Here is a 27,452-nt window from a genome sequence, read left to right as displayed (position 1 = left end):
TCAAAAATTGCACATAACTCCCCTAAATCTGAAGTGCAGCAGAGAAGGTGGAATGCAGGAGCTTTTATTCCTTAACAGTTTGCAAACTCTGCAATCTGAGATAGCAACACTGCTATCTCAACTGCTCTCTAATGAGGCCAGGTTACAACCATCCCCATGATGCCCCACCTTCATCATGATGATGATGGCAAACAGGCAATGGGGAGAATTTGCAGTGCTTTATTGTTAACTCCCAATACTTGTTAGAAACCATCCCAGGAGCCTCTCAGCTCTCTGTATCAGCACAGCAGTGGGGAAAGTTGTTTCCCAAATTAAGTCAGCAGCCCCACATTCATTCCTGTGTGAGTGAATCATCTTTTCTGACAGAGAAGGGTGTGCAGGCAAACGAAACCTCGTTCCTGCACTACAGCCCATCCTCTTTGAGTTCCTGTTAAAATGGGATTCATGGTGTTTCTCATTCCCGAGCTGGGCCCAGCAGGCACAGCTGATGGCTCAGGTTTTAGCTTTTATGTTTTTCAGATCCTGTACTGCTTTAGTGTGTGGGTCTGAGCTTCATATTAGATGATGGTAAGCTCTCTTCACAGAGTAGAGAGACAAAACAATTCCTTCTCTAGCTGGGGACCAAGGAAAAATCATCCAAATCTCAGGCCCAAGAGCATAAACAACATGGACTGAAGACAGAAAAACAAGAAGGATGGGACTTCATAACCTAAAGCTGTAAGTGGACCATTAACTCCTATATGCAAATGGGCCAGAACTTATAAAACTGAGAGATCCCGTGACCAGTTGTTCATTTTGTGACCATTTTGGTTCATCTTGGGTGTAGTGCTGGCTGGGCTCTTGTGCTGCCCAAGGTGGATTCACTGAGGCCTTCTAATAAATCCCTGCTTTATTCTTTAGCTCCATCTAGTCTCTGTTCTAGGTCAGCTTTTACAAGGCCTCACAGCCTTGCAGTCTGTGAGTTTCTCATGGACAAGCACTTAGGAGATTTTTTTACCTGGCAGGAACTCGTATGGGTTGCGTCCAATTTGGAATTATGGAAGAGGTACTGGAATAAACCAAAGGGATGAGTAACTGCAGGCAAAATCTGAACAGATGGTGGGTGTAAAAGCAGAGGATGTGTCTTCATTCAAACCCTTATGAAACTACCTTCCATGAAGTTCACTAATGAACATAACCTATAGAGTTAAGGCAAAAATAGCACCTTGTAATAAAGGCTGCCTTAACTCTTGCAAAGACAGTTCATCCTCCCCCACTAAACTCTGCAGAAGTGCACTGCTTTCATTCCCATTGTATCCCAGATGTGAACAGGAGCTGAAGGAGCAAAGCTGCCTTGTTCATTATGGGATAACTCAGGTTGGAAGCGATTCAGGAGGCCTCTAGTCCCACCTCAGGTTCTCAGCAGGTTCAGCTACCTAGGAGATTAGAATTGCTCAGAGATTTGTCCAGTCTGGACTTGAAAACCTTCAAGGATGGAAACTGCACCACCTCTGTTGACAACCACTTGATTGTCCAGTCTGAACCTCCCTAGCATGCTCTCAATACTGATTTCATAGGGTGCTTTTCTGGACCTGGGAAGTGATACATCTGCCATAAATCCTGCTCCAGAGCTCTCAGCAGTAACAAGTCCAAGAACACAGCTGCCAGGGGACAGCTGGTTTGTAAGGATCAACTCTTTTTTCTGTCATTCACTGTCAGATGGAGGGAAGAGGCTGAGGGGTTACCAAGAAGAGGATTACAGAAATGAGGGAACAGGGGAAGCTGTCAAACCCCCACCTTTCCTGCCAGGAGGTATCTTCCCATGGGGAAATAGGAAAGCACTGGTGGCTCCTCTCAAGCTCTTCCCCTCCCTGACTGACCTGGCCAGGTGATCCAAGGGCAGCAGCCACAAAAAACAAGGCAGAAGCTCATCCCAAAGAATAGCACACACTGGCAACAGCTGTTTGTCCCAGACAAGGGCATGAGTGAGCACAAAAAACCACAAACAGCAAGGAGACAGAAAGCAAACTGAACATCCAGGAAAAGGAATGACAGGTGAAGCAAATCCTTTGGGATTCTGTGACAGATTGAAGTGGGGAATTTCAAGATGTTTAGGGAGCAGCCAGAAGCACCACCTACTTACTGCCTTCTGAATTTATGATGCATTAATCTGAAATTGGCAGAAATGAGGTAAGGCACTACATGGTAATGGTGTGGTTTGCTGGAAAGAAATAGGGGAAAAGACCTGGTTTCAAAATTATCCTCAGGTTGGCTTTTAGTGGCCTGGCATTCAGCATGGTATTGGAGAGGTAGACACAAGACATAACTACACAGGCTCTTCCAATGTTATAGAAGAGCTAAATTCACAAGTTCTGTGGCCTTCCCTTTTGTCTTCACAAAAATTACTTGTCTGGGAAAATCGGACTGCATGTTATTGAGGTGGATACTGGCCAGGGAAAGAGGTGGGGCAGGAATGCCCCAGAACATCACTCATTGAGCCAAAGTAGCTTTTGTCTGTGCTTTCACAACAGAGTCCTTCTGCAAGGCAGGGCTTTGCTCAGTCACTGACAGACTCTATTACACAGACAACAGTCCCACAGGGACCGACTGTCACATTCATATTTTCTGAAAAATCCCTTTGCCCAGGACTTTTCTCCTGGGAAGCTGAGAAGCCTCAGAGAAAAGGAAAACAATTCTTCTCTCATTTGCTTCTCCTCCGTTTTGCTCCTTTGGAATGTGTTTGGAGATTGTTTACCCAAAGATGATTGTTTCATTGGATTCTGGTGTGAGCTGTTTTGACTCAATGGCAAATCAGTGCCAAGCTGTGTCAGGACTCTGGAGAGAGTCACGAGTTTTCGTTGTTATCTTTTTAGCATTCAGTAACCTTTCTGTATTCTTTAGTAGAGTTTAGTATAGTGTTCTTTAATATAATATAGTATCATAAAATAATAAATTAGCCCTCTGAGAACATGGAGTGAGATTCATCCTTCCTTCCTCCATCAGGGCACCCTGCAGATACAATAACTGACCTAAGGAGGAACTTCAGGAGCTTTGTCACAGCTTGGCAGATTTACCTCCAGACATGTTCAGTGCTCACCTTGCCGCCATCAGCATTGTACTCCTTTTCATCCCCTTCCAGAAGCCTGGCCAAGCCAAAGTCAGTGATTTTCACGTGGTTTGGTGATTTCACCAGCACATTACGGGCTGCCAGGTCCCGGTGGACGAGTCTCCTCTCTTCCAGGTACATCATTCCCTGGAGGAAGAAGAACAGTACAATAATGCTAATTAGTCTTACATGGTTTTGGAGAGCTAACTTTCACTGGTGACATGTAAAATGGCTGGTTCAATGATGAATATCTCCAATGAGAAAATGGCCTAGAGGGGGGAAGTTCAACATTGCTCTTGCTCTGAACAGGAGGCAGGATTAGATGACCTTGAGTTAGTCCAGTATGAATGATTCTATAAGATTCAATTACCAAAGAGAAAAAACCCAACAAAATAACACATAGATAGCTCTTTTGCTTCAGCAAGCTTAAAATCTGGAAATGTGAGACAAAGAAAAGAAATATTATGGCCGTTGTTCTTCAGACAGGAAATGTGATGACCATAAAAAATAATCAATTTAGCCCAAGCCCCCAGAAATTAAACCACACTGGGAAACAATCCCAGCTCTGTCACATTCCAGACAAGTGTCTTTAATTCAAGACAAAGATTTTTGTCCATCTTCAAATGGTTTTTAAGTTGGTCACAAATTTTCACTGTCCTCAGTGGATTAGAAGGAAAACAATTCTTTATTCCAAGTGCTCCAACTCCCTCACCTTTTCACTCCCTTAAAATATTGCCTGTAGTATTATAATAAGGCATTAGATCAATGGCCCTTTTTTATGAGCATATATATTCTGTTAGAAGTATATTCTGTTAACAAGCCCATCCAGCTGCCTTTAAAGATAAGGTAACATATACTCAAACTGCCTGGCCTTAACCTTATTCTCATTCTGATGGGACTCTAACCATCCACCAGCAGTATGGAAATTTGCACCATGCTTTGTGACACTGAGATCAACACCAAAGCTTGGTCTTATTAATTATATAACACACAAAGGATAGTTGGGCAGGGTTACAAGCCAATAATTGCATTAAAAGGCATTTATGACATTAACCACCATTATTAGAATTTAGAGATGAAATCACACACTTGACAATTGCCTTTATCTCTTAATATATTAGCTCTGTATAATATATATGATAATTTTTAAAAAGTCATTGCTGAATACCAAAGAGATCATATTATCTCATAATACAGATGATAATTCAGAGAGTCACATGTAGTGATTAAAATAACCAGATTACTCAGTGCCATGGGCCAGATTTGATTATCCCTGCACAGCCTGAGGAGCTCACAGGTACCTATCCCCATGGTCTCTGGACCCAGCCCTGCACAGGGTGCCCAGGGAAGCTGGGGCTGCCCCATCCCTGGAAGTGCCCAAGGCCAGGCTGGATGGGGCTTGGAGCAGAAAACACCAAAACATGCTTGGAGCAGCCTGGGATAGTGGAAGGTGTCCCTGCCCATGGCAGGGGGTGGAACTGGATGGCCTTTAAGGTCCCTTCCACCTCTAGGATTCTATCAAAGTGCATGTCTATGCAAAAAAGCATCAAATGGAGCCCTAAACTGGTTTTAGATGAAAGATTTCAATGCAAACACCAGTAAAAGCTTTGAAAATACGTGGGAGAATGTTTGGCATAAACCATATTTCATGCAGTCAACATGAAGGGCTGTTAAAGAGGACACAGGGACTCTTTGGCATAAAGCAGCTGAAGTTATTCTTTAGAAGCACTGCTACTTGAAGCAAACACACCCTCCTGCCAAGTGGAAATCAATATTTTTGGCTTTTGACCATCAGAATTGTAAGTCTTTAAAAGAATAACGGTTTTTGACATCAATGTTTTTTGACATCAAATTAAAAGCACTAGAAAAAAAGACAAATAAACCTCATGGGCTGAACAATTGTGAGTCACACAAGAATCACACCATGATACCAGCTGCTGAGGGAATTCTCCTGGCATCAGAATATATCAGGCCCAAATAAAATTATAATCTTTAATAGATTAACTTGTACCTATCAGCACTGAAAAAATATGAAAATGTTGCAGATTGCTTTTGGCCAAAATGAAAATACAGAATTTGTCTTGTGAAAATCAAAACAGATGAGCTGTACCAAGGCTTTAGCCTCCTGTTTCTAGTTAGTGATGGCAGGGATGGATGGTAAGGTGTGCAAAAACATCCTTCATTGAAAGAGTTACACAACCAAATCCTTAACCATGCCTCGTTGGTCTTATTTTGCTGTCTCTAATTTCAAGCATTTTTTAAAACCTATAGGCTAAAGCTTTAGGACATTTACTGTTTATTCTATTTATTCATTTCCATTCATTCCAATTTCGTGCTATTATTTAGTATCACTTTAGCAAGATTTTATTTTATTCATGCTAACCTCACACTCTCAAGAACTAGAAAGATGTGTAATCACCAACACCCTGCATTGCTGCTCAGCAATACCACAGCTGGTTTTCTTTTCTTTTCTGTCCAGAAAGAGTGCAGAAATTCCAGAAAGAACTGCCTGTGGATCACTGCAGTTTGCTTCACCTCTGTCAAACAATCTTCTTAGGGCTGCCTCCCACCTGTGTTACCTAAAAGCCAGAACCAGCCCCTGTAGGGTTGGTTGGAACCTACAAAATCCTCTGCAGAGCCCATGGTCTGCAGAAATGTAAATCCTCTTGGGAATACCCAGGGGAAACCTGTTTTATTTTCCTGATACCCTATCAACAAGCTTTAAATGTGGGTGCCAGAAGTATAAAATAATATATTTATTTATTTATTTATACATAAATAAAAATTATATATATATAAACATATATCTATAAAATATATATAAATAATATATATAATATTTATATATATATATATATACACACACACATATATTATATCTTTTCAATAAATGAAACTTTCCAAGTGAAAGAAAAAGAATCTAAAAAAAGAATCTAACAATATTCACTTCAGCAATACTGTCTAAACATCTATTATGCAGAGAACTACTTTCTGAAGACATTTTTGAACCTTGCAGGGAAAAAAAGCTCTATATGAATCTTTAATCTTTTACTATGATACAGAAGTATGATAAAAAAATACACAGTTGGTGGCATCCCCACCAAAAAACCCACGAGAGAATACCAGGAGGATATTTTATGTGTCGAACAGACTAAAAGTTATGTGTTAAGAGCTATGAAAAAAAATCTTTTACAACTTTATTCAGGAGTGTTTATAAATTCTCTGGCACTGTGACAGCTTTGGAATGATCACTTCAGGTACAGTCAGGTTTGCTCTTTTCACAAGAAAAATATCAGACCTGAAAATGAGAAAATATGCTGGCAATAAACGGAAGTGGGACAGTGGAAAGGAAATTTTGTGTCAAAAATCCCACGGCACAAGAGAAGACAATGATCTGGGACAGCTTTCTGATCTTTCCAAGTGCTGAACTTCAGTGGAGAAAAACATCTAATTAGGTTCATAAAGCATTAGGATTTCCAGTGCTGTGGAAGTACCACCAAAGCTGGGCTGGTGGAGGAAATAGGAGAATAAAAGGATTTTTTAATCCTTTCCTTTAAAAAGGAAAATTATGTTTTTCTGACAAATCACAGCTTTGAGATCTGCCTTGAAATTGTGGCCTTAATTTGCTGTTCCTTTACTATATTATAACCAGCGTTACTTCCTGCTACTGCTGGAATTTGCCTCCTGGTTTCTGGGGGAAGCTCTCGAGCACAGCCTCCCTTTGTACAGCTCAGAGTGTGAGAGGTGTGAGCACAGACTATTCCAGATGCTGTAACTTGACTTCCTTCATTTTCCTGGACTTTTTGGAGTCCCACCTCCCTGCTGAGGATGCTTCTGGATTTGTTTCAAAAGTGGCAGCTGCTCTGCAGGGAATGCCCAACTCTGAGCTGTATGAGTCCTGCCTGAAAGATCTTTCCCTCAGGTGCCTGGATTTCATCTCCAGAAAAAAAAAAATACATTCATTACTCAGACTGATTTCAAACAGGTATGTAAGTCATTAAATGCAAAGTCCTTTTGGGATAATTGCTACAGATGAACTGAAGTGTGTTGAATCACTAACTAAAGTTTAACATATGTCTTCTGTCTTGCACGACACAAGGCATCATTTTGCAAGAACAAATCACATTTAAAAAGTAAGTATAAAGACTTTTACCTGCCCCAAGATCTCCAGCAATACCAGCCCACAGTGAACCCCCTATAAATACTTTTTTTTTAGTGTGATTTTTTGGTTGTTTTCTACACTAAATATAATTGTTACCCTAAATTGAGGGCATGTTGATCTTATCACACCCAGGAATTAATAATAACTTCCACCCACCAAAGCTAGCACACATGGCAGATTCATCAAATTTATTCTTCAGCTACATGAAGGAAGAAAATATCAATTCCAGCTCAATTCTCATGGACATTAGTCTGCAGCCTTGGAGACTGCTCTCTTACCATCCTAACAACACCTCAAGGTTTGCTTAACAGTGTGAGTCACTGCAGAAAGCCTAAAATGATCATCTTTTCCCCTGCCCACCCCATGGAAAAGGTGTCATTTTGCCTGGGCTAAATACACTTTCAAGGAAAACACTGTGCCCTTGTTGTTAGGAGCAAGAGCACTGATGTGTGCTCCTCCAGAGAGAGCTGTGGGGCAGAAACACTGGCACTGCCTGAAACACGGACACTGCCTGAAACACTGGCACTGCCTGAAACACTGACACTGCCTGAAACACACACTGACACTGCTCTGAAACACGGACACTGCCTGAAACACGGACACTGCCTGAAACACTGACACTGCCTGAAACACTGACACTGCCTGAAACACGGACACTGCCTGAAACACAGACACTGCTCTGAAACACTGGCACTGCTCTGAAACAAACACTGGCACTGCTCTGAAACAAACACTGGCACTGCTCTGGGAGGCCCTGACTCAGCTGCAGAGGGGTGATGTCCTGGGCTGGCCTGGGAGCTGGCACTGGAGGTTGCGGCATTCACATTCTCTGAAAAAATCCCTTTGCCCACGATTTTTCTCCTTGGAAGGTGAGACGCCTCAGAGAAAAGGAAAACAATTCTTATCTCATTGGCTTCTCCTCTGTTTTGCTCCTTTGGAATGTGTTTGGAGATTGTTTACCCACAGGTGATTGTTTCATTGGATTCTGGTGTGAATTATTTTGACTCATTGACCAGTCAGGGCCAAGCTGTGTTGGGACTCTGGGGAGAGTCACAAGTTTCATTATTATCTTCTTAGCATTCAGTAAGTATCCTTTCTGTATTCTTTAGTAGAGTTGGGTATAGTATTCTTTACATAATACAGTATTATAAAGTAATAAATTAGCCTTCTGAGAACATGGAGTCAGATTCATCCTTCCTCCCTGTCATGGGCATCCCTACAAACACAATAGGAGGTCACCTCACAGCCAAGGGCAGGGAAGGGATGCTGCCAGCCTGAGCTGGAGACTCACTCACCTCATGCTAAGCACATATTCTAAATGAATCCTCACCCATTTGGGGCACCATTTGTGTTGGCTTGTGGGGGTTTTTTTCCCTTTCACAAACAGGACAGGACTTCTGGGGTACATCCCTTGAGCTTTTATTGCAGCATCACCCTCATTGCATGGTTGAGACAATTGAAAGATGGCAAAGCTCATGTCCTGCCAGCAACAGCCAAAGATTTGTTACAGAGCATTTAAAAAACTTTTTAGCCAGCAGCATATTGCTGAAGCTCACAGACAGTTGTTTTAACTAATTACTAAAAGCACACGTACACCTGCTTCACACAATGCCTGTCTGCTCTCTATTAACAACACACAATGCTTCATTATTAAGCTTAAAACCTTCTACTATCTTGCTAAACATATTTTCCTGCAGTCTTAAGGTCTATCTTAGTCAAGCCTAAAACTCAAACTATTGTTTCATGTCCTTGCTTGCTGTACTATTGTAACTTTTTCTACCTTCAGACTTTGCAGCTGCAGCTGATTCTAAGTTTGTCTGCTCTCTCTATTTCTGATGCCTGCTTTTCCAGCTTTCTGGAAATCATCTTACCTTTACTATTTTCCACAGTGGGATGTCCTGGGTGGGCTGGCCTGGGAGCTGGAGCTGGAGGTCACCTCACAGCCAAGGGGAGGGAAGGGGGATGATACCAGTCCAAGCTGGGGACTAACTCACCCCTCGTGCTAAGCACACCTCCACCAGCTCACCTGCCAAGGGCTCCTGAAAATATCTGCAGCCCTGGTGGAGCTAACAAGGGAGAACCAGTCCTATAAGCCCAAATATTTAGGAATTCAGTTCAATTACAGGGGGTGATTTATTCTCTCTGTCTTTGGTAAAGGGCAGACAAAGAAAGCTTATGTGATAGTCATGTATTTCTTCCCATCTCCTGCTCACTTGACAAGCTCTCTCAAGGTTTCTCTTCTCTTCAGTTTGAGTTTGAAGCAATGTGCTATTAATGTGTAGCAAGCTGTAGCTCAGGGTAAAAGTGCTTTTATCTCAAGCTGGCCATCTTCAGATACACAAAGCTGATATAACTATCTGGATTTGCCTACAGTTGCTTTGGTCCTGTCCACCTGAGCAGGACAAGATGACAGAAACTCTGCCAGATCTGCCATCTGAGCAGGTGTGACATGAGCAGAGGGGACACTGCTGATAACAGCATTTTCCTCACAGTCCTGCTGTGACTTTGCTAAATCTTTTCAGACTGAACAGTTCAGAGTACACAGAAGCAAGACCTAGATTTTCTATACTTGACTCAAGAGATGGGTGTGGCCTTATGGTTAAAGGCCCGGCGCCCTGGTTCAGAACACAGCACGGCAGCCCAAATCCCCAAGGCTGCTCGGGCTAAGAACTCGCAGACACCAGCATGGCGGACGGTTCAAAAGCCTTTTATTGGTTTTCTCATCGATATATATACCCTTGGTTCTACCTCTTCTCTCTGGGGTCTAACTTTTACCTTTTATGGTTAGTAAGGAAACTGGGAGAGGCCAGTGTTAGGAGAGGTTACATTCTTTGGCCTCTTTGCCTGTGGCTATCTCTTATCTCTCTAAGTCAGCGGAGAGAGGGGCCCTATCGGTTTCCGTGACAGCCCGAGATCTTCCGAGCGCCTGTCCCTATTCTCTCTGCCACAGATGGGATCCCAGTGCAGCTGGATTATTGTCCCTGTGGAAAGGCAACCAGTGAAAACCGAACTCCTGCACAGGTAACTCGAGCTAGTTCTGCTGGGAAAAGAGCAGGGATGTTTGGAACACAGGTCAGTCTTACATCTCTCCATTTGTGGCTCACCCAGAAATAAAAATTCTCTCTGCTCACACATGGGCTGGCTCAGCTAAAGCACAAAATTGGGATGAGCTGGCTCCATACCAACCACAGGAGGACACACCCTACCTGTGGCAATGTAAAAGTGCCGGTTGCACATCAAAAGAACAAGTCTGGATAAAAAGAAGTCAGCACCAGGCATTTGCTTTGCACCATGTGGCAGCTGCAGTTTAGCTGCTCCAGAAATAGGAGACCAAAAGCCTGATTCACTCCACTGCTAAACTCCATCCTAGGATACAAAATAAAGATATTGCTAAAGCACAACAGGTCAAAACAAACTCAAGAAGCCAAAGTGAAGGGAAAGAGGCTATGAGGCTGATTAGATGAGAATTACAGGAAAAATGCAGTCTATTCCAAAATGACAGGTGATTCACAAAGGGAGAAAGAGTGGAGAGAATTGAGAAGAGAAGCAATTTCATAAGCTTATGACATTTCAATGCCTAATTGACTGGACTGAGCAGACATTTTGATGGGCCCAGGCCCACTCCAATCCTAAATTAACATCTCAGGAATGTCATCTCACCCCCTCACAGCACAGATAAGTGGGTCACTGCTAAATTGACTGATTCTCAATTCTGAGCTTGTGGAGCCCTTGAAATAAAGTTCTCTATGCTGAGGAGGTTCTGGAACTCCTCGGGCAACACCAGGAGCGGAGTTTGTTCCACTGCAGCATCAAACACGTCTTTTGTCTGAACTCCTGTGGAAAGATGAGCTGTCTCCCAGGCTCCCTGAAATGATGCAGCTTTCTGGATTAGGTGGTGCTGAATATAAGAATCTGTGAAGCACTTCACCTTCCTCTGGTGAAAGATGTGACATAAACCTATAAAGCAGTATAAGCAATGTGATGCAGGCCAGGTATTGATTTCAATGCTGGCCATACTGGACATGGCTCTGAGTTCTTGTCCCACCTACAGGCACATCTGTGCAGCTGCTGCAAAGTTCATAGCCAAGTGTGGCATTCCTGAGGGAGGGAGCTGTGGAGCTGGGCCTGATCTGCATTTAGCAGTGAACTCGGCTACAGCTACAGCAAGGTGCTCCTCTGTGCCACCTCCATTCTCCATTCTGGGGGCAAAATGGGACATGCTGGCTGTGCTAGCCCTTCACCCAGAGCAGGTGGCCCAGCCTCCTAGGCTGTGTGCACGGGCTAGGTTACTCTCCCTTATTCCCAAAGAGCTGAAAAGGACAGGGATATTCTCCCATTAGCTCTGACAAAAACCACAGCTCAGGGGACTGCAGCCCAAAGAGGGGAGAGAAATTGAAGCTGGTACACAGTAAGGGTATCAGCAGTGCAGTTCTGGTTGCAACTGCACCAACAACACTATTTTTTCTGTGAAAGAGGCCTTTAAACAAGAGCTAACTGCCTAAATAACAAACTTATCACTGCAAACCTCTCCTTGCTGGGCAATAACATTTACTGCAAAGCAACTACAGTTTAGAGACTGGCAGGATCACAGTCCTGATGACAAAGGCTGTTTCAAATTGCTGTTTCAAAAGAAAATCATGGTAATCTGTGCTCTCGTGCCAGCAGAAGGAATCTCTAGTGTAGAACTACAGAGATTTAATGGAGAGGTCTCTGGAGGAAGTGGCCTGAAGGAGACAGCAGAAATCCCATCTGTGTGTTTGTACAAATAATTAAAATGCCATTTACAGAAAAAGATCTTCAAATGTATTTAGTTTTTTCTGCAGATTATTTGTAAACTATATGCATTACCTGGACAGTTTCACTGAGCATCTTAAGTGGATTGAATCAGGATTGGGAAGCAGTGAAATAAAGATCTTCAGGAATACCTGACATCCAAGTCCTGCAGAAATTTATCTACCTATCTATCACCTGACCTCTGATCTGGGGAGTGCTCAGAGACTTCAGGTTTCAGCCCCCAGTGGATCACATACTCCTGGAAATTGTTTGATGCTTTTCAAAGTGGCAACCAAAGAGAGCTATCAGTTTGAACAGGCTCTTTGAATGCCATTCTTCTCCCTTCCATTAATTGCTTCAGTTAGACCAGCTCCAGCTCCTCCCTCTGAAGAGGCAGGAAGGCTAAAAGCAGCCCATAAAGGAGTTCCCACTGCAGCTGGAATGGGGGAGCTGTGATCAACGCTTTCCCGATCCTGCAGCTCCAAACTGCCCAGCAGGGAGATCACTTGACTTTCCTGGAAGGAAGCCCACAGCAGCAGACTTGAACAATGGGCTGCTTCTCCCCCAGCCAGCCCCTGACCTCTTGCCAATGTAATTACAGTCAGCAGAGAGTATTGTGCAGTGCATTCAGTCTCTCCAAGAAAGTGTATTTAAAATGGATTACTTCTGCTCCTTAGGCAGGCAATCAATAGAGATGTGGACTGCAATAAGTACAGAGATGTCTGTGGGCTGCAGCACTTATCCTCTGTGTCTCTTCAGAAATTAATTAAAAATCAATGAAGTGTGCAGCCTATTAATAAGGAACCTCCAGATTAACAGATACAAGCCCAGCCTTCTCTCAGGTTCAGAACAAGCACAGCCCCAGTGAAACACTGGAAACTCTCCAGCACTCCAACCATGACCTTTCATGGCCATGCCCTGCACCTGGCTGAACTGCAATATCCCCAACTTTATGCACCCTTCACAAATTATTACATGTCTGTGTGTGGCTAAGCAGGAGGAATTGGGGAAAGCTTTCAGAGTTTCAGAGTTTCTCTGCTGGCCTACTGCAGCAGAGAAATGAAGTTGGAAATTAGCTGAGGGCAAAGCAAAACCACCTGTGTGAAGGTGGGATCCATCAAACATCTAACAGAGGGTCCAGTCCAATCTCTTCTCTTAAATACAAACTTTTTTTTAGACACCTTTCTTGGGAAATGAGTCCTGACCCTGTAGCAGATAATTTTCCAGTGGAAGTGTGCTGATAAACTGGCATGTCATGCACTGGATGCAAGGTTTCCAGTATTAATCTGACGTAGTTGCATGCTATGATAATAAAATATGTGACAAAACAGGTCTTTCCTGCACCCTGTACACTGGTGGCTGGTTTGGCTGAGACAGTGTTTTTGGACAGCTGAAATGACACTGCCCTTCTCTTGGGCAGTGCCCATGGAGTAGATAGGGGACACTGGTAGCACTGTCTTGTGTGTTCAAACAAAAATCTCCCAGGAAGAGCCCACAATAGCTCCCTGCTTTACAAAAGGCAAATAGGCACAGAATCCCACTAAAACACTCGAGAGGTGAAATTTTTTACCTCAAGATGTGTTTCATAGTGCACTCTCAGTCCAATTAAAAGCTGTTAGCACTATCCTGTGTCCTCATTCAATTAAGCAGGGAGGATTTTATTTTCTTTTCTGAGCAAACACCATGGTTGGGGCTGAATTTCTGAGGCAGGCACCTTTATTTGAAAGGTGCTCCTGAAGCTCACACAGTTTCAGGGCTCTGTATTTTCACTACTTTAAAAATCACCAATTCAGGGTAAATAGGGAAATAACAGGACAATGGAAGCACTGCTTTCAGAAACCACCACTTTCACGAGCTATTCCAGTGCCAGGGCTACCAGGCTCTGCAGGAGAAAAGTAGAACAAGGGCATATTTACCCTGTCCCTCTCCTATTTTCTTCTCACGTGAGCAGAGCAAGCAAATTCGGTCTGTACACGGGCTTCTGCTTAGGACTGCAACACTGTTCCACAAAAGAAAATGTTCTGAATCTATTCTAAATGCTTCTGATACTCTGATTCAAGAGAGTTCTTGAATAAATTACAGCTTTGAACTCCCAAACTCTGTTGCCACTAGATTTCTGAGCACTTCTTAAAAACCCACATCACAGGTAACCATAGTTACCTATTATATACATTTTTTTTTCCCATTTCTAATTGAGTAGCTTATGACAGTGACAGAACCGGAGAGGCCAGCCACATAAACAGAGTGTGCTCTCTGATAACGGCTGGAGAAACCTGCTAAATAATCCATTAACCTTATTCAATAAATACAGATGAGTGCAGGAATGGGGTGCGTGGAAGGCAGAAATGTGCTTTCAAGAGACACCTCTTTCCCCCCAGCTAAACCATCCCATCATTATTAATAGCTCAGAGCATTGCTGTGCTGACACCGAGAGCCCACAGAGTGTAAGTCAAGCTGCCACCATGCCCCACGAGCTCTCTGCCTTCAGACTGAACCTCCTTCCATGCCTGTGGGGGGATCATTAAACTCCTTTCCCTGGTGTTTCATCACCTGCCACCTTTCCCTGGCCATGTCACCGGACTGGGAATGCAAACCACAGCCAGAGCAAGGCAAAGGACAGCAGAGCACATGGTGTGTCCTCTCCCCTGCTCCTCTGTCCCTCAGCTCAGCCCTGCCCAGACACTGACCCCATGGAGATATGGGGGCAACACACCCAGGGCAATTTAAACAAGCCTGGCATTGCTTTGTTCCAGGATACTCACAGAAAATAAAGCAGAATTCCATCCCTTGAGGTCTGGAGCACTGACTGCAGTGATATTTTGTGCCATATATTGGTTCACCTTCCTGTAAAGGGGTTCTGCAGCTCCACTAAGGGACCACAGTCCTACACAGGAGAGAAACTACTTCTAAAGTAGTAAATATCTAAATAAAAGCTTTCATCATGGCCTCTAAACAAAACTTTTTTCCCTAGATCCCAGAAATATCTAAGGTTTGGCTCAAGCTTTTAAAATCTAGTTATTTTGAGGTGAATCCCAGACCTAGAGGCCTTAGCTCTCAAACCTGAGAAACCTCTCAGTGAGCATGAACTGACTGCTTTAATTGATCTCTGTACAGTTCCCAGCTACAGCAAATACTTTAGTTACAGTTTCTTTTTTGTTAGGTTGTCTCCAGAGCCAGGGATGCCATGACTTATTTGAAAAGAAAGAAAAGTTCTCATGGCTTTGACATCTCGAGATCAGAGCATGTGGGTGGTGAATACACTGGAAATTTTGAGAGCTGCTGAGCTGAAACATGTGACCTGAGTGGAACACAGAGCAGTCAGGGCAGATGTATTTCCACTGATAGTAACATTTTAAGTGTCTTAACACTCCATTCCTAATTTTCTAAATTTAATGGGAGTTTTTTCATTAATTTCAACTGGAACAGGTTCAAGCCTTGGGTCAGTGCTGCTACCACAGCACAGCACCCAGATGGAACATACAAATCAAACTGAGATGGAATTTTCACTGGGGAAGCAGAAGAAACCCAGCAGCCCTGGGCTCCTCTAAAATCCCAAGCCTTCTTTGAGAAGACTCATACTGGAGCTTTCTCCCCAGCTATGACCCCATTACCTTTTGGCTCTCTAATCTACAGCCACAATTTTTTCTGTGATTTACAAGGTCAAACTGCTAGCCCTGCCTATGGAATTCACATAGGACAAGGCTTGGAGTAGCCAAGGAGTTTTTAAGAGGATCCAACCTTTTCCTCTAACCTGTGACCAAGACCTTCTGGGGATCAGCCACCAACACCCTGGCTAAGAAGGTGTCCCTGTTCTTCCTGTGATTCTGCAGCAGCGTTTCCATGCTTCAGGCTATTGCTCCAGCACTGCCAAATTGCCAGACACAGGAACCATCTTCTTCTTAGTATTGAAATGAGAAGATTCCTAAAACGGTCTGCTAACAGCAAAATCATTGCAGTGAGGAGAAAAGTCTCACACTGCTTTTGGTTCATTTGGATCAGACCCAAATATGAGAAATGTCTGAGCACAGTTCCCACACTCTCTTGGCTGGCATTTTCTCAGCTATTCCTCCATCTCTTGGATGCTTCGTTCACAGTTCTTCTCTCTCTCTTTAAAACTGCTGAGATCTTTCAAAGGATCAGCTGCAGAAATTCTCCATTTCCCCAAGGACCCAATCATGCTGCACTTTTTCTCCTCTCCAATTAAAACTAACATGCACCAGCTTCTAAATATTTCTCTACCTTGACTGAACCACACTGATTAAAACACAGGCAGAGGCACAACATGACACCCCCAACAGAAACACCTTTAAGGAGATATTTACAGTAAGGGCTCTTTAGGGAGAATCAAGTTGTCTCTGAGGACAGGATAAAAGAATGAAGGTGAATAAAAGCTGCCCACCGGTCCCCAGGTGTTATGGACTATGATGGAAAGAGTTTTTCTAGAGGCACTGAGGTGGCTGAGCATGCCTGGGATCTCACATGGACTCCTCTGAGCTTGTTCTGACTGGATTATAACACACCATATGTAATTCTGGCTCTGCCTCCCCAGTTAACTTGCACAACCTCTCCAAGTCTCACTGTAATAAAATTACTTCTGGCACATAAGGACACACTGAACTTCCAACCCCAGATTCCAGAAATATTCATTGATAAATTCCAAGCCAAGCATAGCCAGAATGAATGGCAGTGAGAGCTTCTCAGAAGCTGTACCTCCTCTGCTCACACATGACCATTACAGTTTTCACTGGAATTGACATTTATTATCTTTTGTCACTTCATTGCCACGCTTGGCTCCCTAAGAAATCAGGCTGATGCAGCTGTGACATGCATATTTATTTTTCTGTCTGTCTCTGAGAGTTTATGAGTGTTTTCAACCTGATTTGGAAGTTTTGTGTTCCTGTAAGTTTCCTGAGAGCCGGTAGGCAAGGAGAGGAGTAAGGCTGTATTATTTTCCTGCTGTTGTGATCACAAAATTTCTTGGGCACAAGAGACTCCACATAAGGAGAGACATTATCGAGGATACTTTAACTAGCACTAGGAACCTATTAAATTCCAGATAACCTAGTCATGAGATATAAATCACAGGTAACCAGCTCTCAGCAGCTCTTGCTCACAGAACAGCTTTCCCAAAGAGCTCCAGGGGGCCTCGTTGATCACAAACGCATGAAGTTCTACAGGAAGAAAGAATGCAGCCCTATTTACATCCACTTATCCTGAACAAAAATTAGGGCTTCCTGCACCTACCCTGGGGAGCTGCAGACCAGCACACCACTGCCCACGAGATGATGGATCAGCTTTGCTTGAATTTCTGAATGACACTAAAGAGCAGCTACCGTGGTGCTGCTAAAGGGCTCAGAAACACCCTATCTTCAGAAAAACTACTGAGAGTGGGAATTCCTCTGGGAAATCCTGTGGGAATTTCTGTCACATTGGCTCAGACAGGCTGAAGACCTCCTGGCCTCAAACTCGTGGTAGCCATGGTCCCCTAGGGACAGAAGGAGCTCAGGAATGGGAACATTTGGTGCTTGCTAGGCCAGATTTCTTCTTGTGATGTACCTGTTTGTTCAACACATACCAAGACTACGCTGTTTGGGTGCTGCAAATGTAAACACAAACATTAATATTGGTCTGGAATCATGTTTTCCTTGGCAGATGAAGGCAGCCTGGCACTATGGGGCCATGAGATATAAATTATCCATTGACACTGTGAATACTGGAGCAGATATTAGAATAGATTGAAAAGATGAACTAAACTTCTAGATCTTTCAGGAGCAAGTCTGAGAGTCAGATATTAGAATAGATTGAAAAGATGGACTAAACTTTTAGATCTTTCAGGAGCAAGTCTTAGTCAGATGTTTGGAGAATGTCTTTCTCTAAGTCTCCTTGCACCTCCATCCCATTGCCCATGGTTGTGTTGTAAACCCTCAATCCTCGGGGGAATTCTGAAGCCTCCAGCTCCATGAGCTCTTCTGATTTCATTGAAAGCAAGCCCAGAGAAGTTTACCCTCACTGACCCTCAAGGGGGAAGTACAGGGTGGGTCATGCATCTTAGGAAAGCCTAAGCTGGCTACAAAGGTTGGGTGCAGCACAGATGTTTCAGGCTCCTGTGTAGCCTGGGGACACCACAGCAGCAAGGCTGGATGTGCACCCAGCTCTGAGTCCTGTGTGGGGCACTGCAGGGTCCCATGGGCAGGTCACAGGCTCCCTGGACATTCCAGTGTCCCCTTCCATCTGCAATGGTCACTGACCTGCAGAACTGACCTTGCAGCAATGATGATAACCCTCAGCCACAAGAAAAGCTTACCAGAGACCAACTTAGTCCTCTTCAAGTATTTCAACCAAAATCAATCACAAGTCTCCTGTGAAGTGTGGAGGGCTGGGGAACAGCTGGTTTTGAGGGATTTTGATCCCTTTCCAGCACTGAGTGCTCTCTGGAGGTCCTGCTGTGCCATGCTGATGCTGTGGGTGCACTGCTAACCTGCTCTAAGCCCTCCTGCAGACACACCCAGGGACAAAAGGCTCATTTTCCTTTGCTGCTCTCAGTGCTGGGGTGCTGGGCAATCTGTGTGGCAAAGGGAATGCAAACAGGAGCAGCCAGGCTCCCCAAGACAGCCCAAAGGCAGGTTTTCCCTGGCAGTCTCCCTCATGGACTCTCAGCTGTTTAATAATGTCTTGAGCCTACAGTGCCTTTTTTGCCTTTAGTGGGAGCACTAATCACAGTCTCATCTATCTAGATGCCTATTTTTATGAAACTCATACAAAGATAATATCTTTGAGACCTTTTCTCCCCTGTCCAATCTGAATAAATTCAACCAACATTTTGAAAAGCTATTGCAAGGGAAACTGAAGAGAGACACAGAGATTGCAATGAGGGTAATTTCCATAGAAAACCAGCCTAAGTCCAAAAAGTTCTAAGAAAACTCAAGCCCTTACACATATCTTTCTTTTACAGGAAATAGCTTCCTTTCCATTTTTTAAAGGTGATTTAAGTAACTATCCAGCCCTGTCCTGAGGGGGAAAAACCCTGCACTACATAAATCCACTTTGGGCCTTATTTTATGGATGGTAAACCTGACATACCTCTGACAGCTGCCACCTGCTTCTGCTGAGGTGTGAGCTGCTGCTCAGGAGACAGACTATACTGGAGCAGCTTCATGCCACAAACTGGACCACACCGGCACATCCAGGACAGCAAGCCTAGGCAAATCTTTCTGATATTTTCTGGAAGAGCAGCAATACTGTACCCACAGAAGGCAGACTGCCACAGAAGTCAGTCCCTCAGTGTTGTATTGTGTTTTGTTATATTATATGATGATTTGGTTTGTTCCTTGTACCCCCGTAAGTTGTAAAGGTTCTGCCCTGACTCTCTCTCCTTGATCGCCCTGTCTGTTACCTCTCCCCTCCCTGTTACCTCTAGCAACCTTTGTATCAATTCCCTCAGTCCCTCCCTGGTTCCCTGTCTGTCACTCGGTACCCCAGCCCTTTTATCTAGAATTTTCCACCCAGGGCATCGAGTGACTGGATCAGGGGCCAGGACTCCTCCCGTGCTCTTCCCCCGTTGGTTTTCCTACCTGCCTATTATCCTCCCACCACTCCCACCTTTTAGGTGATTTGCTGGAGACCACCCTTGTTCTCTGTATCCGCCCCGCTTTAAAAACCCCGGTCGGAGCCCGGTTGGAGCAGTCTCCAGCTTGTGGGTCCCCTGGGCATTAAACCCGGATTGCACCACCTCTGGAGTCCGTCTCTTCTTTCTCCTCCTGTGGGATAGCAGCCCTTTAACTCTTTCTTAGCCGCGGATCCTCGTCCCTTAAGGCGAAAGCCTTAGGCGCTCCCCTGACCGAGCCCCGGATCGGGAGAGTGCCCCTGTGCTGCTGGCGGTGCTGGCCGCAGCTAGCCGGGACACACCTAAAGGTCAGCCGCCGCTGCACCTCAGTACTCAGAAGGTTCACCTTTACACTTATCATACAGCTCCATTTCATGTCTTGGTATGAACTGGAATTACAGCCAACACAATAAAAAGTTATAAATACTTACTGGGTGCTGTCCTTATTTGCCTTTTGGCCTTCCAGACATCAAGGTATACCTTAATTCTGTGTGCATGCTCACCCATTCTTTGATTTTGCTTTCAATGGAATCAGAAGAGCTCATGGAGCTGGAGACCTCAGAATACCCTGAGGGTTGGGGATTTAAAACACAACCATTGGCAATGGGATGGAGGTGGAAGAAGACTTAGAGAAAGACATTCCCCAAACATCTGACTCTCAAACTTGCTCCTGAAAGATCTAGAAGTTTAGTTCATCTTTTCAATCTATTGTAATATCTGACTCTCAAACTTGCTCCTGAAAGATCTAGAAGTTTAGTTAATCTTTTCAATCTATTCTAATATACTTTAAATCTATTCTAATATCTGCTCCAGTATTCACAGTGTCAATGGATAATTTATATCTCATGGCCCCATAGTGCCAGGCTGCCTTCATCTGCCAAGGAAAACATGATTCCAGACCAATATTAATGTTTGTGTTTACATTTGCAGCACCCAAACAGCGTAGTCTTGGTATGTGTTGAACAAACAGGTACATCACAAGAAGTAGCTGGCCTAGCAAGCACCAAATGTTTTGGAAACATCCCAGTGCACATATTTTAAGTAGGAATTTGGGTTGCATATTTCTTATGAAAGAATTAACAGCAGCAAAGGAGAATGAAGAATATTATTCCAGAGGCTGTGTGAAATAACAAGGGACCAGATGGGAGTGAAAAGCAGCTTTTATTCAGCAGGAGAGTGAGAAGATATTCATTCTGCTGAATGCATTAGGTGGCTGAGGAAGGGGGGGATTTCACCCCCAGGAGGCCAGCCAGGAAGTCCAAATATCTCCTGTGGGCTCAAAACATATCCATAGAAAAGGGAGAGGACAAAAAGCCAGCTGGATGTCCATGTGAGACTGCCAATGACATGCAGGAGGGATAAAGGCAGAAGAGGACTTTGAGCATGACTCGTAGGCAAAGCTGAGAATGATGGCCACTGCATTGAATCCAAAGCAGAGGCAAGTCAGGATCTGTCTCAAAAAAAGGACTTTTCCATGCAGTCTTAAATTAACTACAAATCATAAAGGAAAACAATTGTAACACATTATCCATCTGCTAGGCTCATGTAAAGAGCACAAGAGACCTCAATTTTTGGCTGATCAGGTCAGTCAGAAGTTCCTGACTTCCCACCTTTCCATGTCCCTGTGCTTCCAAGGCAAGGTGACACGATAAGAGACCCTGCTCTAGGGAGAGTGAGGCATGAATATTTTCAGAAACAAAAGAGACAAAACATTACACACAAACAGCCTGAGCTGCTAACATTTATGGGGTTTTTCAAACACAAACCCAGACTCTGAGGGAGCTGCTATTCCCTGATGGCATGAGCAGAGCACTGCCCCTTTGCCCAGCTTGTCTCCTCTCCTAGCCCTGTATGTGCCACTGTCACCATGACATTTTATGGAAATCCCTTTGCCAGGATTTTTTCTCCTGAGAAGGTGAGAAGCATCAGAGGAAAAGAAAAACAATAATTATCTGCTGCTGTGGAATGCAACAGGTGCATCTTTGATTGGTCCATGTGAGTTGTTTCTACTTAATGACCAACCATGGTCCAGCTGTGTAGGACTCTCTGAGAGTCACGAGTTTTTATTACGCATTCCACTCTTTTGTAGCTCTCTGATGGATCCTTTCTCTCTATTCTTTTAGTACAGTTTTAGTATAGCATTTTAATATAATATAATATCATAATATAATAAATCAGCCTTCTGAAACATGGAGTCAAGATTCTCATCTCTTCCCTTAAACACAACATTCCATTCCTGCTGGGCTTCCTCCTGCAGCCCTCAGCTGGCCCCTGAGAGGTGCCCCAGTCCCTCTGGCAATGGTGGCAGCTGAAGAACTGCACATGGAAGGCAGAGATGGCAGAATTTGCTGGTTTGGGCAGAGGGATGTGGTTCAGCAAAGCCAGCAGAAGTGACTAACTTTTCTTTAAATATTCTTAGGTGAAAAAAAAAAAAAAAAAGAAGGAATAAAACCAGGAATAGATAAATTTTGAAAGAAATTGTCATATTTTCTAATGTAATTAGCTGAGCATTACAATCAAAGCTGTACTACTCAGTTGCAGTGTGTTTACTGTTCTGGGTCATGATTTTTTACATGCCTAATACAATTTTAATACTTCTATATTTTACAACAGTACTTAGACCAAAATAATCACTGTATTAACTTTTTTCCTTAGCCACAGAAAGCAGTCCACTTCATTACTGCAGAAACAGCAAGCCTCCCCAGTCCATCATTAATTCTCACTGTTTTAATTATCAGAAAGAAAAAAACCAAAACGTTCTCTCTGGAAGAGTTTGTGCCTAATGACACTGTAAACACAAATCTTAACACAAAGCTACAAGGTACAAACCAGACAAGTCAGCTGCTAAAGTCAGGTTCTGGTAAAGATCAGATTTGGTAGGAAATTAATTTTTCCTGCTGTCAAGCTGGTCTTCTGCTGCTCTAAACCCAGTGAAATTCACTGCATCACATCTGTCTGCATAAGAACGAAGCCCTTAAAGCTGTCCTAACAATGAGTTCAAACCACATCCCCACATCCTAATTTGAAAAAGTTCAGGGAAATGTCAGCTCTGAGCATCCAGAAAAGAGCTATTTCTATAATGAGCATGAACTGGGATTCTAATCCCAAACAGCTCTTCAAGGTGAGGAAAGTTTTGAGGAAGATGCAAACTTGGTCTCATTTCTAGTTTGGGCTGGTTTCTTCAGCTGCTTTCACAACAGAAGCTGAATCAATAAACCCAGAGCACATTTACAGATATACAGATCTATGATGGATGGGATTTCCAAAGGTATGAACAGTCTTAATTAAGAACATTTCCACCCCATGGCTTTTGGATCTCAAACTGAAGCATGAGACAAGTGATACAACACAGAAACTGCATGTCCATGTTCCCAAAATGGAATATTTGGAGTCCAGCCTGTGCATATGTGGCACCTCAGAGATAACAAGTTTGTATGTGAATTAGGAAATTTAGGAAGCTCAAGGTGATGTGGATGAATGCACTCCATATATATGTATATGACTAAAAGGTTGGAGCCTTTTTATTTGTTTTAATTTTAATAATCAGTGATATAAACTGTGATAGTTCACATTTCAAACTGGTGAGAATTAGCCAAAAGGAGATAAAATGAGGGAAAAAAATTAAATGCAAACCCCAACCTTACAGTGAAATCTAAGAATTCCTCCAGGTTGAGATTTTGATAAATATTTCTGATAAATAAATAAATTTTTGTTGCATTTGTGAGGCAACACAAATGACCACAGCCAGCACCCAAGTCCAAGAGACACAAAATGAGAGGATTTTTGTGTAAATTTCTTATCCAGCCCCGAAATTTTCTGTCTGAGAGCTGTGCCTAACTCAAATTCATTTGCTTCCATGCACTAAGTCTTCCAATACTGGAAAATGATGTGATTAGACAAATAGATAAGAAACTCTAGGGATCTTGTTAATGGTCAAAGTTTCCTGCTTACTCAGGACTATTTTAATAGAGTATTAACAGGAGCAAAGAGGACAGCAAGAACACCTGGCATTCATGATAATAATAATAAAGCAAAATCAATTCATAAGATAAAGCAAATACAGAATCAGAGAAATAGATTCTTCTACTAAAATAAATACATTTTTCTTCTATTATTCATTTTTACAACTAATGACTACTTTTACCAGGACTTTTTATTTGTTCACATCCTGGTTACATTGCATTCAGTTCAACTACTGAAAGATCTAGCAGGTATATTATTAGAGGTAATATAATCTTCTACAGCACACAGAAAGGGAAAAGTTTTTTGCATGTATCTTTGCTGAAATGATCAGATTTTAGCAGTAACAACTGGAGCAACAGTGGCCAATCCAAACAACTCACTGAATAATTATTTTCGTACACACATACACAAAACCCCAACAAATATGAAATGGTTACTCTGCACTCTGTTACAGAAAATTTCTTGAGAACCTGACCGGTCAGCAGTGAGATAGGTCACTTCTCACTGACTGAAAAGAGACCTTTTCAACTTCTGTGGCCTTTGGATTAAAGTGAGTAAAGTGAGAAAGAGAGCTGCTGAGAGGAAGCAAAAGGTACCTGCACATCCCGCATACCTTCAAATACTGCATGATTATCAGGTTCAGCTTTACCCTCCATCCTCATCCCAACCCTGTGATCAAGAGGCTGATCAGACCCAACTCCTGAGACTCCAAGAGAAGACATACACCTGCATTTCTAGCATTGATTGAAACATGGAACACCTATTGAAACATCTAACACCAACTGAAATAATGGAACAAAACCCATCCCCTACTGGATAGAGAACACAATTCTGCAGCCCAGACAGATTACTTTTCATGGAAGATGGATGACAGAGTTGGTATAGAGATGTACTCCATAAAGAGCAAGATTTTGTACAATGAGGTCACCTCACTAGGAGAGAAAGAATTCCTTTAAAGAGATAACCTTGTTCTGGCCCTGAGCTGTCTGCCAGCTCTCCTGTATTTTGAACATCTACTCACCTCTTTCCATGGGCACCCTGGTTCACAAAATCCAGTAAGGCTGCTCACAAATAAGCAGCAACTGGGAAAGCTAGCAGGGAACAAAACTTAGACTACTTCAGAAACCCTGAAGCCTGAGGTATCAAAAGGAAAGGACTTATTTCAGAGACATAGTTACAAACAGCCCACAGTTTTGCAGCCACTAAGAAAATTAGCAAAGAGCCTTCCATGACCTTATTTATACTGTATTTACTAAAGTACACATGTTAGGAAAAATGTAGACTTTCTTTTCACCTTTCTCCTGTAAAGTAGGTTTTTCTTTCTGATTTTGTATTTAACAACTCAAGGCTCATGACCAATTTTCAGCAACACAAAGAATACTGGTTGCACCTTTTCCCTTTCCCTCCCTTCCCTTTTTTTTTTGTTTAGTTTGGTTTTGAGCTGCCAATGCACATGGATACAAATCATTTAAAGGCCAAGCAAAGGTAATGTACCAGGAATTACTTATTCCTCTCAAACAGCTTCCTCTTCTGTCCTTGCCCCTCTTCTGATCAGGACCATGGTAATTGCCATTATCTAGCAAGAAGGGGTCCTCAGGAGCCCTGGGAACTTTCTCATGGTGACAGGCAGAAGTAATCACTTTAGCTGCTAGGCAAACAAAACCAGCTACTAGTTCTCACAGGGCTTGTAAGCCCCACATGATCGGCTCTGTCCCCTTCCTTTGCTTAAGCTATTTGCTGACTGGCTGGCAGAAGAATGCCATCAATGTTTGCTCACTGCCTATAAAGCATTTTTCCAAAGGTGAAAAATCACGGCTCCTTCACCTCTCCCCTGCCAGCCCAGACTCTGAGCAGGATCCAGCTCTCCTGCCTGCTCACTTCTCTCCCACCCCTCTGTCTGCCTCTCTTGGACTGTTTTAAAAACCCCCTCTGGTGTGTTTCTTTTCTGCACTGGCACACATTTTAATGTCAGTTCGTAGCCTGTCATCAATGAACTCTGCCAGCTGAACAGAGCCGAAGCAGCTCGCAGCTGGCAGCAAAGATCTATTGAAGTGCAGGGTAACATTTTTTCAATAGCAGCCTTTCATGTAAAATACTCAACTCCAGTGTAGTCTTTCTGCTACAGGCTGCCATTAAACTGTAATTCTCTGATAGACTTATAGCCATGATTTCCTACCAGCTGGCCTGGGAAATGATTGCAGTACTTCACTGGGCAGAGCTGTTCTTCAGAGCACACAGACAGAAATGCTTCCTAGGATTGCAGTCCCCAGGCTGGGAAGGCAGGAATGCTGCAGCTCCAGCCTGGGCAGGTTTCCACAGTAGATGGCAGCACCCAAAACTCTGAAAGTTTCCAGCTGGCCAGGCTGTTCCAGAGGCTCCCAGCTTCTGTGGTCTTACTGCATTTCCACTGATTACCCACAATGGGATGTCCTCCTCCTTCCCTGTCCTATCCCTCGTTGTAACAACCTCCGTTTCCTTCCAAAGTCTTTCCCTATGCCCTGATGCCTTGTGAAGGCTGACCTAGAACAGAGACTAGATGGAGTTAAAAAATAAAGTAGGGATTTGTTAAAAGGCCTCAATGGATGCACCTTGGGCAGCACAAGAGCCCAGCCAGCACTACACCCAAGGTGAACCAAAATGGTCACAAAATGGACAGCAGGTCACAGGGTCCCTCACTTTTAGAAGTTCTGGTCCATTTGCATATTGGAGTTAATTGTCCCATTACAGCTTTAGATTGTGAATCCCATCCTTATTGTTTTTCTGTCTTCAGTCCATGTTTATGCTCTTAGGCCTGAAATTTGGATCATTTGTCCTTGGTCCCCAGCTAGAGAAGGAATTGTTTTGTTTCCCTGCCCTGTGAAGAGAGCTCACCATCCCTTAATATGAAGCTCAGAAGTACACACTAAAGCAGTACAGAATCTGAAAAACATAAAAGCTAAAACCTGAGGCATCAGAATGAGCTCCAAGCAACCATTCTTGGCTTTGAAAACTGAGAGCACAGCATATGTTGTCTTTATTATTCTCCCACTCTGGCAGAGAGATGTCCCAGTACTTGTGGACAGCAGGGAACAGGGCATGTTTCCCTCTGCACCAACTCTGTGTCTCCTCAGAGAACCATAGAATGGTTTGGGTTGAAGAGACCTTGAAGATCAACTATCTTCAACCCCCTGCCATGGGCAGGGACACCTTCCACTGTCCCAGATTGCTCCAAGCCCTGTCCAGCCTGGCCTTGGACATTTCCAGGGATGGGGCAGCCACAGCTTCTCTGGGCAACCTGTGCCAGGGCCTCATCACACTCCCAGGGAACAATTTTTTTCCTAGTATCTAATCTAAACCTCCTCTCTGTCCTGTCTGAAAGTCCCAATTCTCTGCCTTTCTAGCTGCTGGCTGTGTCTCCAGCCTGCCTTGACCTGTTACACCTGTATAACTCACACAAATGCTCCCAAATTTCTCTCAGGTCCCAGGAACAGTAACCACCACCTTACTAAACTGTTCCAAATGCCTTGGCTCATTTAGCCTAAAACCAGCACAAGCAGCAGTGACAGTCCCACAGGCAGGGAGCTCTTCAAAAAGCACAAACACAGCCAAAGTGGACTGGGTGCCCCAACACCAAGGTCCTCAGAAATAGAAAGGGATGGAAGAAAAGGCTGCAGAAGACATGGAGATGAGCTCTCACTTGGCATGACACAGAAATTACAATGTGTTACTGCACAGCAGTTGTCTTTTGGGTATGTCCAAACCACAATCCACTATGGCACAGCTAGCAGGGGCCACCCTGGGAGGCAGACCTAGTTTTATCCAAAGAATAAAAAGACCCAAATCTACAATTAAAAAAAAAAAAATAGCTCTTTATTCAGTACTTTTCC

The 27,452-nt window shown here is 43.5% G+C and overlaps 1 protein-coding gene across 2 annotated transcripts in view; it reads right to left on the bottom strand.

The window, feature by feature from the left end:
* Positions 1-27,452, bottom strand: part of ERBB4 (erb-b2 receptor tyrosine kinase 4) — a 575,852-nt gene that overhangs the window by 31,430 nt on the left and 516,970 nt on the right. For both annotated transcript variants that reach the window (XM_041411680.1, XM_041411681.1), the window contains exon 21: positions 3,077-3,232. In XM_041411680.1, coding sequence (XP_041267614.1) covers positions 3,077-3,232 — 156 coding nt within the window. The remainder of the gene's footprint in view (positions 1-3,076; positions 3,233-27,452) is intronic.

Source organism: Onychostruthus taczanowskii, unplaced genomic scaffold (assembly GCF_017590055.1).
Source record: "Onychostruthus taczanowskii isolate IOZ18803 unplaced genomic scaffold, ASM1759005v1 scaffold37, whole genome shotgun sequence".
Lineage (NCBI taxonomy): Eukaryota > Metazoa > Chordata > Aves > Passeriformes > Passeridae > Onychostruthus > Onychostruthus taczanowskii.
This window is presented reverse-complemented; position numbering and strand designations above follow the sequence as displayed.